The sequence below is a fragment of the Thunnus thynnus genome, chromosome 10 (assembly GCF_963924715.1).
Source record: "Thunnus thynnus chromosome 10, fThuThy2.1, whole genome shotgun sequence".
Taxonomy (NCBI): domain Eukaryota; kingdom Metazoa; phylum Chordata; class Actinopteri; order Scombriformes; family Scombridae; genus Thunnus; species Thunnus thynnus.
This window is the reverse complement of record NC_089526.1, coordinates 15,295,096-15,309,575: the sequence shown is the minus strand read 5'-3', so window position 1 is coordinate 15,309,575 and position 14,480 is coordinate 15,295,096. Positions and strand designations below refer to the sequence as shown.

Here is a 14,480-nt window from a genome sequence, read left to right as displayed (position 1 = left end):
TGCCTGATGATGTCACATACTGATAAAATCTGACACAAAGTACAAAAGGTATCATTAGTAATCAGATTACACCCACAGTTTGTCAAATTATCCATCCCTTCAGTTGTCCCTCAGCCTACAGAGTATAAGTATGTTTTCACTGATTTACAGAAAAAAAAAGTCCTCTTTTGATTTTGTTTTTATTCAGATGCAGCTTCATTAATCCTTCAATAATTGTCACCAGACTCCATACAAATATTTCACCTTTTTAGAGTTCACTAATAAAACACTGCTGCAGGACTTGTGTCATGATATGTAGAGATTTCGCTCACCAGGACACCCAAAGAAATGGCTGAGGTTTGAGATAGTCTGGAGAGGGTTGGGATAGTTTTGGAGAATGTTTTTAATAGTCTGGAGAAGGTTGGGGGTCGTGTCTAGGTTACCCTAGATTTGCGAAACTCTCGCGAGATTTGTACGAGTTGTTCCTTCATTGTGCACGTTGTTCAAACTAATTATGTTTTATGATGTGACAACGCTGAGATTAAGGTCTGGTTAGGTTTATGCACGAAAAAAAAACACTTGGTTAGGGTGACAGAAAGATCATGGTTTGGGTTAAAATGACTACTCTCGCGAGATCTTCTGCGGTTCTAGGGTTATCATCTAGATACTAGCCGGGCATGGGTGTGCGGGGTTTCCGTCTCACGGGCCCTACCAGCGCAGATAACACCGCCCACTTCGAATACCCCGGGAAGCAAAGCAAGCATGCACTTCTAAATGTAGCTAGCAGGTAGCTTTAGCTGGCTAACGGTATATTTACGAGCACAGAGGATGGAAAGCAGCGAGGGGTGAGTGTTGGGTGCTTTCGCTTTGTGAAGTTTTATTTGCACCGTCTGACGCCTCTTTTAGAGCAACACTGGAGAGCACAGTGCGGTTTGTTTTCCAGCCACCTGCATCAGTCAGACTGTAGATGAGACATTGTGCATGCTAATGCTAGGCTAACGAGCTAGCCCACTCTCACTTGCATGAAGCCTCAGATAGTCATCTTTTGGTCAGTGCCTTGTTTTAAAGTGTCAGTGGAGTTATTGTGGCTCAGGTTAGCTGGTACTCTATCAGCTGAGACGGATACAGGATAATATCCAGATAACTTCACGTGATTTTGGCTTTCACGGTACCCCTTGTTGTGCTAACCAGTAACACTCCAATTCAAACTGGCAGCTTCATTATATTTATATTTACATGAATTAATGGTTATATATGAACCCGCCAATAGCTGTGTTGAGCCAGCTTCTTATATTCTTGCAACTGCTTATTTAGTCGGCACAGTGATTTCCATCAGCTGCTGTGTGAGTGGTTCGTAAACAAAGCAAACATCAACATACTGAGAAGAGGGATTCAGAGGTTCACACACATTTGCCCCCCTGTCCAAAGGTTAACTGCAGCCCAACTCCACAGTAGGTGCAGACTATCTACTGTGGAGTTTGCATGCATTATTAATGCATTTGAATGTAGTGCTTTCTGATTCAGGTGGAGTCAGAAATCACTTGGCTTCCCGAAAAAACGTGCAGTTGAATCAAGTTGACATGATGAAGGATGCACTAATGTTTATTGTTTATTCGAGGAGCTGATACCAAAACCGACAGATATCAACTTGCATTTCTTATGGGTCTTTGCAGCCATGCACATGCATAACAGGTCAGCCTTCTCAGCAGGGTTACAACTAGGGTTGAGCAATATGATGTGAGTCATTATCATGATATCAAAGGACAGGTTCACAATTTTTCATGTCTGTCTTAAAACAACAGTCAAAATAGTTGGCGATTAATCAACTAGTTGTTGCAGCTCTAAAACATATCACAATGTTGCAAATGTATTCTCATTATGGATCTATTAAAATTTTTTTTTAATGAATTGTTGATTATATGATTGGTTGATTAGTTGATACAAATTCCAATAATAAAGACTGTTTATTTATGTGCTTATTCATCTATTTATAAGTGTGGTGAACACTCTCAGTTGCTAACGACAATTTATTTACAACAACAGGAAAGAGGAAAACAAGTCAATACTCACAGTTAAGGATCTTTATCCAGTGAATGTTTGGTACTCAAACTCTCTGAGCTGTGGAGGCTCAATGATCAATTTAGGATCAAATCATTTATTAATTTGCTAAATGAAAATGAGTATTTTCCATTATGTGTTTTTAAAAAAATGATTGTTATACGTTTACTCTGTCGCTCATGTGACTGTTGCATTAAGTGACATGCTGGCAGGAACAAAAAATAAATAAATAAAATGCCTAATATTGGCAATAAATGTGGGACTGATAAAATATTTAATTTTAAAACTGACAAATGCCCTGCTGTGCAAAATTGTTGTTTGACATCATCAGTCTTTTTATCTGACATTTGTTGTCATACAACATTGTTTATAAGAATTATGCATAGATATTTAAAATTATGTTCATGTTTTCCCTTTTCTCTCCTCAGAATGGAGGTGGAGGGCTGGGACTCCAGTCTGGAGGAAGAACTGGGCATTTCTCTGGACGAGCTGAAGAAGTGGATTGAAGAGGCCGTGGAGAAGAGTGAGATTGTGCAGAGGAAAAAGGCTCAGCTGACACAGCTGAAGGAATGGGTAGAGCAGAAAGAGGAGGAGGAGGCAATGACAGAGACTCTCCTAACTGACGCCAACCAGTAAGTAAATACAAAAGGCATCCGGTCCTGTATTAGTAACCAAAGTCTGTTTCTTTTTTATGGGTGTGTTTTATCTAATGTATTGCACCTTAGTGAAGAATAAGCCCACAATCTTATATTTGAGTTTTGATGATTTTATTACATCTTACTGATTGTTAGCATGGATAATGTTGCAACTTTTTATTGTGCCACCTATTTGTGAATGTTCACACACACATACATGCCTGATGTATCAAATCAATACATAACAGTGTTCAAAACCTGCTGTATATTATTTGATGGTACTTCCAGTGAACTTCGGAGAAGTCTACAGCACAGATGGTAGTTTTTGATTGTTGCGTGGAAGCCAGCTGTTTATTGGAAGCAGCCTGTGCATGATACAATGTTGACGGAGTGGAGGAGCAGATCAACATTTCTCCGATGAGCGTTATAAATGTCAGCCAAAATAAACACCGTAACAAGCTGACACAGGTTTGCTAACAAACACATGGAGCTGAGCATTTACTGCACACAGCATTCAACAGATGTGGCTCTGCTAGCACTACACATGATTACAAATTCGAGTTCAACTTTGTAATTTGTGCAGAATAACAAGTCATCTGTACGATGAAATGCTTAAGATGAGGCTCAAAATAGTACTGCAGGCAAAAGTAATTATACGAATCGTTGCAGCTCTAATTGTGGGTGTAATGTGTGGCAGAGGGATGTGTAGTACAACAGCGATACACCGATCTAACTTTTCCCTCTCCTGATACTGATTTCATACTTCAACTCAGGTTATCAGTCTATACAAAGGACCAGTCCAGTGCTAGTGCTGTTTTCTATTGTGTGGAACTGATTGCAATCATTTTTATAGAAGGTAACCTGAGCCGGATTGCTGTGGCACTAAAAACCTGCTGTGACTGAATCGATGTAGTGCAAACTCAATTTTATACATTGATGAAGAAACTGTATTTAATAGGATCTGTCACATCATGGGAGATAACTGATCCGCTTAATAAAGTCAGCATCAACTTGATATTGATCCACTGGACCGGATTACAGGCTGAAATCTTTCCTCTCTCCTCTTCCTCAGGTCCATATTGGAGTGCGAGAAGCTCGTGAAGGCAACCTACCATAGGAATGGCCTCGTCTATCGGGAGAGCAGCTCAGAGGATGAAGGGGGCGTTGGAGGGGTGCTGTCCTCCGAGGTCATTGAGATAGATGACGACGACGACGATGATGTCATTGCTGTCGGTTGTTGTAAGTTATACTCCTTTCTTATGAGAACATTTTAATGTTGCTGTGAAATGAAAACAGTCAAGTTATTAGTGACCTGTTTCTCTTCTTCACAATGTTTCAGTGGTTCCTCCAAAGAAGACTGTTACTCCTGTCAAAGATCCAGCGGTGAGAGCAACAGATTTTCATTATATCATTCTGCATTTCAACAATGTAACTTTACCACTTAATGTTGTAGTGGGTTGTTTGATTTAAGGGAGTTTAGATGTATTATTGTTGTTGTGTTCTACTAAAATGCTCTCTGAGCTTGGCTTAGATCTTTTTTTTTGACAATATTACTGCCAGTATCTAAAATACAGTAACTAAAAAAGAGATTGTCTACCATGAATTATGCAGTCTCTGAAAACACTGTTGTTTTACCTTTTGCTAGTAGCACCTATCTTGGATCATATACCCAATGTTTGCTTTGAGATATTACAATATGCATCATAAAGACAAACAAACAAATGTTTAGATTAGCTTGGATTCAGCTTTATTTTCATTGCACATAATGCACAAAATACAGTTTAGTATCTAACCATACAGTCCAAACAGTAGAAGAAGTGCATATATATAGATAGAGATAGATAAACAAATAAATAGAATGATCAATAAACCAGTGGTGTAGTGAAAGAAAGAAGGGATGTAACTGTGATATATATATATATATATATATATATATATATATATATATATATATATATATATATATATATATATATATATATATATATATATATATATATATATATATATATATATATATATATATATATAAAATAAGGTAATATGTGCATATACCGTGCAGTATGAATAAAGGCAGCTATAATGTGTCAGCAGTGTAACTATGATTTCTACAGATTTCTACAGACAGAAACAAAATTGACCACATAGTGCAGTTGTAAAAATGTGACAATTGAGCCATTAATCATATAATGTTCACAAATATTTTGAGAATACCGAAGTAGACCATTGACACACATCATTTCCTTAAACTTTGTCAAAATCTAGTTTTCTAGCATTCAAGATATTTTGCCTGAGGGGGACGACAGGACTTATGCACTGTTCCTGTGTATGCAGATGATGATGTTCTGTTTATATATCATGGCAGCTAAAAGAGACATCCACAGCTCTACAGAAAACCTCCCAGCAGGTACAAAAATTGGTCCAAATGGTCAGTAAGACTTCACCAGGTGCACCGCTGCTCAGATCTCCAGCACAACCTCCAGCCCAGTCAGGTGAGCACACACACACTCACCTTACCTGTGTGAAAATATGGTAAATTTAATACTAAAAGTGCATGTGTTGCCCATCTTTCCTCTAGGTGTTCACGCTTCAGTACCAGCAGTGTTTGTATCCCAGGTTCCATCTCAGTCGATGACCCAGCCGAACCCGAAAATGAAAGAGGATGAGCTCAGAGTCGGGATGAGCATTCTGGGAAAGAAACGTACCAAAATCTGGCACAGAGGCACCCTCGTTGCCATTAATCCTGTCGGTGTGTTACCACAACATTTACTTCTTTTAAAGTGATGTTAAACATTCAAGGTTTTATGTTTCCTGTAGCCTCATATTTATTTTATGCTTCCTGCTCTGCTCTGTCGTTAATACTGCACATCCTCTGCCCATATTCAGGAAACGGTATCTACAAGTATAAAGTAAAGTTTGATAAAGGCAAAAGTCTGCTCTCTGGAAATCACGTGGCTTTCGACTATAACCCCACCCTGGAGAGTCTTTATGTCGGGGCCCGTGTAGTCGCCAAGTACAAGGATGGTAACCTGGTGTGGCTCTATGCTGGAATAGTAGCAGAGATGCCCAACAACAAGAACCGAATGAGGTGGGAGGACAAAAAGTAATAAAACTAAAGGTGGGGATATGCTGACTCCTGCTGTTCCTTGGTTAATGTCCTCCTTGTGTGTGTGTCAGGTTTCTGATCTTCTTCGATGATGGCTATGCCTCATATGTGACACTACCTGAGCTCTACCCTGTATGTCGACCACGTAAGAGCCCATTTTTGTCTTCCCCTCCTCTCTTGTAATCTGTAAGATCCAGTAAATTCTACTGATAATCCAGTTGTAGAATTACTTGTTTAAATGCTTCCTATATTAATCTTAGATTAGAAAAAGAGCTGATTCATTTCACTGATCAATAAGAGTGAGATTATTCTTGTTTTCACAGTAAAGCATACTTGGGAGGACATAGAGGATGCGTCATGTCGAGACTTCATCGAGGAGTACATCACTGCCTATCCTAGCAGACCTATGGTGCTCCTAAAACTCGGCCAGATCATCAAAACAGAGTGGGAGGGAACCTGGTGGAAGAGCAAAGTGGAGGAAGTGGACAGCAGCTTGGTCAAGATCCTCTTTTTGGTACGTCTGCATCAGAATTGAGATTAAAAAATATTCACGTTCATCTGGTTTGACAGCTCTGTTAAAAGCATCCACATTAATTTAGTCAAAAAAAAAAGTTATGAATAGTTGTTGACTTGAACAGCAGATGACAGAGAGTAACTTCCTTGTTGTGTTTGGTGTTGATCAGGATGATAAGAGGAGTGAGTGGATCTATAGAGGCTCCACCAGGTTGGAGCCAATGTTCAACCTGAAGATGACCACCGCCAACACCCAGGAGAAGAAGCTCGCTGGCCAGCAGAGGACACGGCCTAACATGGGTAACATATATGTACACACAGTACTGTTTTCACCATGTCACTGTTAGACTGTCACTGCATTAATTTAAAAATTCACTAATTTAATTTCTCAATTCCAATCTCCAGGTGCACTGAGGAGTAAAGGCCCAGTAGTTCAGTACACCAGTGATGGACATGTTGGAGCCTCTCCTGTCACATCACAGCAGACCCCATCCGGCCAGCCTATACAGACACCACAACCTCAACAGCCGCCACAGCCTCCACAGCTCCAACAAACCGCTCAGCCTGCACGGCCTCCACAAACTACACAGTCGCCACAAACTCTGCAACCTTCTCAAACTCTGCAGCCTCCACAGCCTCCACGTATCGAGTGAGTGATCCTTACTCAACATCTAGCTGATCCAACTAAAGGCATCTTGCTTAAAGGTGTATTCAGCTGAAGCTGAGGAAGAATTTAATTTTTCTGATATTACAATGTCAAGCACAAAATCAACCAAGGTAAGATCAGGATCTTATCATCATCATATGCCAATATGGCAGTAGACATCGCCCAACTCTAGTTTCTATATTTATTTGTTTATTACGATGTTGAAAGAAATTAGATAATCAGATTTACTGAGGTTTAACTTCATTAAATCTTGCAGATTTAACCAGTTTTTGAGACTTATGATGTTGACTGAATGTCCTTTTCTCTCCTTGTGGTCTTTAAGCAATAAACATCAGATGGCAAAGAAGAGTACTTCTCCATTTGTCCCTGGAGTGGGAGGCACTCATGCCTCCAAAGTCATGCAGTCTCTTTCCTCCAGTCCCAGCAACCTGCCTGGGTGAGTCTGCCTCACTGTTTGACCTAATAAGTTGTTATTTGGACAGCACGTTTGGACACAAGATAACACAGAGCACAATCACATTAGAAAGAAGGAAATTGTAACTTTTCTCTCTCTTTTTTCTCTTTTTCTTTTTTTTATCAATCCACAGTGCAAGAATTTTAAATACCCCAAATAGTGCTACCGTCACTTTCACACAGCCGTTTCAGAGACAGTTGCCCTCTCTGGCTCCTACCCCGCCTCCTCCTGTGGCCCACGCTATGGCCACCATCCCACATCAGCCCTCATACCGTGCCCCGACAGACCGCATCTTTTACCTGGCACACACGTGTCAACCTGCTTGTCTGAATCGTGTCCGACCAGCAAAATCAGACATGCACCGAGGAAAGAACCCCCTCCTCACACCTTTACTGTACGATTTTAGACGCATGACGGGACGACGCAAAGTCAACCGCAAGGTGAACAATAGGGGGAGGAGAGAAATCATTTTGTTTCTCCCTAACCATAAAATAGATAGATTTCTTGCTTTTATTTCATTTTCTCATAACATCTCTGCACTTGTCTTTTCGCCCCTCAGATGACCTTCCATGTGATCTACAAGGCTCCTTGCGGGCTTTGCCTGCGTAACATGTCAGAGATCCAGCACTACCTCTTCCAGACACGCTGTGACTTTATATTCTTAGAAATGTTCTGTCTAGACCCCTACGTGCTTGTGGACCGGCCCTTCCAGCCACAGAGGCCCTTCTATTATATTCCAGACATCACTCGAGGAAAGGAGGACATCCCACTTTCCTGCGTCAATGAAATTGATTCCACCCCGCCTCCTAAAGTAGCCTACAGTAAGGATAACATTAAGATGATAATAAAGAAGAGATCCATTTAGGCGTATGCCATGATCAATCTCCGTGATATTTCTGCTTTTTGAGATTGTCACTCTTCTTTTTGCCATGTTAATAGTCGTGTATGGAAGAATGGTCCATGCCCCAGAAAATGTCAGAAGTTGTCAAACTAGGCGAGAGAAGGCAAAAAAGTAGACACATTTGTCTTTTTATTGATACATAATGAGGTTTTCTAGATGCTATGTCATTGTCTTACACTGTTTACATTCCCAGTGCCCCATGTCTAACAGGTCAGGCCATCATCGGACTGATATTGTGTAGTTTGATGCCGACATTAATCTGTTCTCTAGTGAGTAGATAAATACATGAAGTATATGCTTATAGTGAACCCAGTTACCTCCCAGTTACAATGTTGATTATTGAAGAGCGTGAATGAGGAAAAAAAGCTGTATCCATTTGTTCCAATTTGACTTCCTAATTGTTCCTCAATCCCTGTTTAATTGGTTTTATAATTAGTGTTATTTGTTTATCTTGCTTTTGAGTTTTACGAGCCTTCAGCTTCCCACTTCACCTGCAGGTGTTTCTGTGTAAAAAAAGTAATAATATGAAGCTATAAAGAACGATGACCTGCCTTTAGCTGCACCTTCCTACTTTCAAAAGTCATTCCAGTAAGTGATTGCAGAGAAACTGATAGGTTTTACTCTCTGCTCTTAAAGGTAAAGAGCGTATTCCTGAGGACGGAGTATTCATCAACACCAGTCCAGACTTCCTGGTTGGGTGTGAGTGCACTGACGGCTGCCGAGACAAGTTAGTAAAATCATTTTTTTTTCATATTATTGTTAATATTCTGAAGTAAGTCTTTGTGCTTTAACCTCTTTGTGTCTTAATTACAGGTCCAAATGCTCTTGCCACCAGCTGACCCTTCAGGCGACGGGTTGTACACCGGGGGCACAGATCAACCCAAACGCAGGATATTTACACAAACGATTAGAGGAGTGCCTGCCCACAGGGTCAGACATATGTACACACATCCCACACCAAAACACTTCCCACTTGTGGTGTACTCTACAGAAAAACTAACTCGCTGTCACCCCTCATAACCTCATAAGAAGATAATTACTGTTGAATAAAACAGCTAATTTGACTGTCTTGTCTCAGAGGCCGTTATCTCTCCTTCTCTCTGCCCTCTCTCCCACTCTCATTCAGGATCTACGAATGTAATAAGCGCTGCAAATGTTCTCAAATGTGCACCAATAAGCTGGTGCAGCACGGCCTGCAGGTGCGTCTCCAGCTCTTCAAGACCCAGAACAAAGGCTGGGGCATCCGCTGCCTAGATGACGTGGCCAAGGGCTCTTTTGTATGCATCTACGCTGGTGAGGAAGGGGTTTTCATGGTTTTACAAGTGCATGGGTGATGAAATCAGGCACACATTTAGACATCTTTATCAGTTTATACATTACGTTGCTACTGCAGGTGACTTGATTGCAAGCTAACTAGTTCCTTTTCCTGTTTTCCTCCCACTTAACCAGGTAAAATCTTGACAGACGACTTTGCTGACAAAGAAGGCCTAGAGATGGGCGATGAATATTTTGCCAACCTGGACCATATAGAGAGTGTGGAGAACTTCAAGGAGGGTTATGAGAGCGAGGCTCACTGTTCGGACAGCGAGGGGAGTGGTGTGGACATGACCAGGATAAAAATCCAACCTTCCGCCTTAGTATCATCTAACCCTGTGGGCCGACCACCCAAGAAGGGTGAGTCCAAGTCCAGTGGTGAGAGATTAAAGCAGTCCTTAATAGTCCTGGTTAGATTTGCAGCAGTGTTTGTTGCCTTTATCCTAGCTGACATTATTCCTGCTCATTCTCTATATGATGGTTCACCGTTTTTTTTGTTTTTTTTTTCCTTTCACAGCTCAAAGCCCAAGCTCATCAGGGGACAGCAATGACGATGACGACAAAGACTCTAAGAGTGAAGATGAAAGTGACAGTTCAGACGACACGTTTGTGAAGGATAACTATTACAGCTCCAGCTCAGTGTGGAGGAGTTACACCACACGTGGTCAGGTTAAAGGCAACAAGGAAGGTAAGCTGGTGGCATCTTTAGGAGCAATAATGACTGGGGGTCTGCTCAAAACGGACTAGTTCTTAATAACGTGATCACGTCAGAAAGCAATATTATCTGAACGGCCAAACTCGAAGGCGGGGTGAAAAGCCTGCTGTCATAGAGATGTGATAATAGTTTAAATATGGGGATAACAGTGCGCATTTTCACACAGTATCTCCTGGAAGGAATTCACAGTGTTGAACTTTTTTGGACACAAGTGACAAATAGTTGGGTAAAAATTGAAAAAAGAGCGAGGGCTTGAGAGAGAAGATCAGACTCCTCTGACTTTCTTACCTTCACACATCTGGCCAATCACTGCATGAAGTGGATGTGACTGTCAGATTGACAGTTTCACAAAGTTTAGAGGCAGCCACCTATATTTTCATGGGGTAGCAGCTATAAAACTGTCTAACAAGCACTTGATGCCTTTTATTGATAGGAAGAGACAGTCAGTGTTCACTGTTTTTATTTAAAGGAGTTTAGAAGGAGGATCTATAGTCAAGTCAATTTTATTTATATAGCCTAAAATCTCAAATTTGCCAAAAAGGGATTTACAATCTGTGCAGATTTTGACACCCTCTACTTTTAGACTCCCAGTTCAGATAAGGGAAAACTCCCAAAAGAAACCCTTAAACAGGGAAAAAAGGAAGAAAGAAAATAGTATGTACAGAGTGGACAGAAACAACTATAGTAAAGTAGTAAGTAGTATTACACTATGGAGTTATGACCTACTCAAAGAGCAGGAAAGATTTATAGTATCCACATATGACTTAGTTGTAGTCGTAGTGTTAGATGTGTGTTAGTTAGTGATTAATACCAGTATTTGTGATCCATCAATGCTGAATAAAAGCCACTTGTGAATGTGAGTATGAATGCCAGAGTGTCCAACTTTGTGTCTTTTAGGTTACATTTTAGAGCTGAAGGGCATACCTTGACATTGCACTTTATCTTTCTCAGACACACCTGCCCTATTATGTAGAAATGTTTAAGCTGTTCGCCATTGACTGCCTTTAAAACAGTGACAGTGTTTTCTCAATATTCATTTTCGGTGTCCAGAGGTCAGTTTGGAAGATAATTTTTTGTCTTTTCACACACTTCTCTACTTCCTGCCCCAGGGAGTCAAGATAGTAAAGATGGATTGAGTGCGTCGGCCAGAGGAACTGATGATGAAAAGCCACCGTCCATGCCAGAGGAGACGGGGAAGAGCAAAGTGGCCTCATGGCTCACCAGCCAGGGACTGAAGAAGGTGAGTAAAGCTAGAAGCAAGAATAATGTTTCATAAGAGCGAGCTCTGTGTTTTAAATGTAAGGGATATATCACAGGGTTTCACAAATATTTTTTAAAATGATAGTATAATAAATAAATCATTTTTAGAAAGATTTAAAATCAACATGCTCATCAGCTTCCTTTTCTGCTTTCCATCACAGGAATCTGGAGACAGCAAGAGGTGTGTTGGAATTGCTCATTTTGTGGATTTAACAATAATTAGCAAACTCAGTGATCAATCCTAATACCTGCTGTTGATGATTTTAATAATTTTGTTTTGTTTCTTGTAGTCATGTGAAGTCAGAGACGACGGGGAAGAAGCAGGATGTGATGACGCTCTCTGACAGTGACGATGTTCAGACCATCAGCTCCGGATCTGAAGACAACAAAGAGAAAGAGAAAGTCCCCCAGGGTAAGAGGAGAAGGGAAGGAGGGAGAAATGTGAACATACTTCATGACCACATGCTTTTAACTGTTTTCACTTTTCATTCCTGTCTTTCTTGCTCGCTCCGGCTCAGGTGTGACTAAAAAGCAGGTAGCAGTGAAATCCACACGCGGCATTGCTCTGAAGAACAGTCATGGCATGATGGTAAAAACAGGTCAGCCTGGAGGCGGGGGAGGGCAGGGGGGTCAGGGAGGAAAATCAGGGCAGCAGGGACAGACCGGAGCAGGTGGAGACAACGCTCCCAAAAACACCCGTCAGTTCTTTGATGGCGAGGAGTCCTGCTACATTATTGATGCCAAGTTGGAAGGCAACCTTGGGCGTTACCTTAATGTAAGTCTGTTATTAAAAAAAAAAAGCTTTAAAGTCACTTAAATTCCCTTCCTGTGTATTTTTTTCTTACAATGTCATCTCTGTCTCCTCTCTTTATTACAGCACAGCTGTAGTCCTAACCTTTTCGTCCAGAACGTGTTTGTGGACACACATGACTTGCGGTTCCCCTGGGTGGCATTCTTTGCCAGCAAGTGAGTTTGCAATGAATCACAGAAGCTGTAATGTTTTTGTCAACCTCAGGAGCCACAAGAAGAAAGATTTCAGGCTTTAGTGGGTGTTCAGACCAAAAATTTTACAAAAGGCAAGAGGCTCCTTTGGTGTTTATTCAAGAGAGAGACAATGAGATGTGAGTCAGTAACAGATCCGTGAGTTTGAAGGCTTATTAGATGCCAAAACACTACACATAGATTTATAATGCTATGGGAGGAGGATTTACAACTCTGAACTCTGGAAAGTTATCACTGTAACTGTTTATCAATTGTTTCAGTGATAGCCAGGTGAATAGTTGAATTAGGGCACTGACGCTACCAGTAGTGTTTGATATTGTGTATTTGATTGGCAAATCTCTGAACAACTGAATATGCGTCAGGTGCATCAGAGGAAAGTGCAATTTGAAAACAATGAGAAACTCCCACACACTGTCCTGTCTATTCTGTCTGTCACACCTGATGAAAATTGAACAGACTGAAATGTTGTGAACTAATAAATATTCCAGCAGTAAGCAGGACAGTGTGCAGGGGCTTTTCTTTATGTATTTGACTCTTCAGCACTGAGCAAGCCTTGAGCCGAGTTAAACTTTTTGCAGGACTGTGTATTTTTGGCCGTCGCCTCCTGTATTTGCAACCTTTTATACGTCAAAGCAGCGGCCTCTTTAAAATGAACATGGTCGAGGTGTTTTTTCACACAGAGCTGTTGTCTGTCTGAACACAGCCATAGGGGGCAGTCCTGTGTCATCTTTATGCTCTCTAGTGGGTTTTATACATTCGGTGTTTTATCTACTGTTTCAGAATATAAACAATATAAACAGTCTCCATCAGTAGAAATGTCCTCAGACAAAGAGCCATTTGCTGATTCACAAAACCAAATAATTTGATAAACAGAAGAAGAAAAACATTAATGCACTAATTAATGCACACTATCTTGTTATTTGTATGTATGTAGTGTTAAAGTCTTATCCTGCTCTGACCTGCCTGCTTGTGTCCTTGTACAGGCGGATCCGGGCCGGCACAGAGCTCACCTGGGACTACAACTACGAGGTGGGCAGTGTGGAGGGCAAAGTGCTGCTCTGCTGCTGTGGATCCACTGAGTGCAGAGGAAGACTGCTGTGATCTGTTGGACTTCACTCCGTCTACTTAATCTATAGGAAACTTAAAGGTGTAGTGTGTAGGATTTAGTGGCGTCTGGCAGTGAGGTTGTCGTTTGCAACCAACTGAATACCCGTCCCCTCACTCTCCCCTTCCAAGCGTGTAGGAGAACCTACAGTGGCTGCAAAACTCGTGAAAAATGTGAAAGGCCCTCTCTAGAGCCAGTGTTTGGTTTGTCCATTCTGGGCTACTGTAATAGAAACAGAAACATGGCGGTGCAACATGGCGGCCTCCGTGGAAGGGGATCTGCTCCCTATGTAGATATAAAGGGCTCATTCTGAGGTAACAAAAACACAGCAATTCTTATTTTCAGGTGATTATACACTAATTAAAACATAAGAATATTATATTGCATATTTCTGAAAAGTCCGTTCCATTAGATGCCACTAAATTCTGCACACTGCACCTTTAAAAAAAACAAAAACAAAAAAAAAACCCTTCAACACTGTAATTTTGTGTTTATGTTGTTGTTTTTTTTAAGTTGATCAGTGAATTTTGTTACAGCTATTTTGTTGCCGTTATTTTATATGAATGTGTTTCCTGATTTGTCTCATTTTATCCATGTGTTTCTTTACATCTGAATAAAAAAATTCATTTTCTTTAATGAACCATAGCTCCAGTATCTTCTCTTTTGTATAACAACATACTGTAGGCCTTAAAAAAATACAAATATGGTACAACTTCAAGGTGAAAAAGTTTAATTTTTATGGAAAAGACTAAAATAACAACCGTGTATGGA

General features: G+C 40.8%; 1 protein-coding gene across 2 annotated transcripts; it reads left to right on the top strand.

The window, feature by feature from the left end:
* The first annotated feature begins 694 nt into the window (after positions 1-694).
* setdb1b (SET domain bifurcated histone lysine methyltransferase 1b) lies at positions 695-14,354 on the top strand. 2 transcript variants are annotated; one of them, XM_067601381.1, is made up of 25 exons: positions 695-824; positions 2,466-2,669; positions 3,745-3,911; positions 4,012-4,055; positions 5,038-5,164; positions 5,251-5,421; positions 5,559-5,760; positions 5,850-5,923; positions 6,102-6,292; positions 6,462-6,591; positions 6,697-6,940; positions 7,281-7,394; positions 7,546-7,852; positions 7,972-8,233; positions 8,950-9,040; positions 9,127-9,243; positions 9,440-9,606; positions 9,763-9,987; positions 10,145-10,315; positions 11,452-11,582; positions 11,764-11,783; positions 11,893-12,014; positions 12,121-12,377; positions 12,480-12,568; positions 13,588-14,354. In XM_067601381.1, exons 1-25 carry the CDS (start codon positions 808-810, stop codon positions 13,703-13,705), a joined length of 3,762 nt encoding a protein of 1,253 aa, XP_067457482.1. In that variant the 5' UTR covers positions 695-807; the 3' UTR covers positions 13,706-14,354. The 2 variants fall into 2 exon arrangements, with proteins under 2 accessions (XP_067457482.1, XP_067457481.1); XM_067601380.1 differs by having other exon boundaries at positions 9,763-10,005.
* Positions 14,355-14,480: the final 126 nt, after the last annotated feature.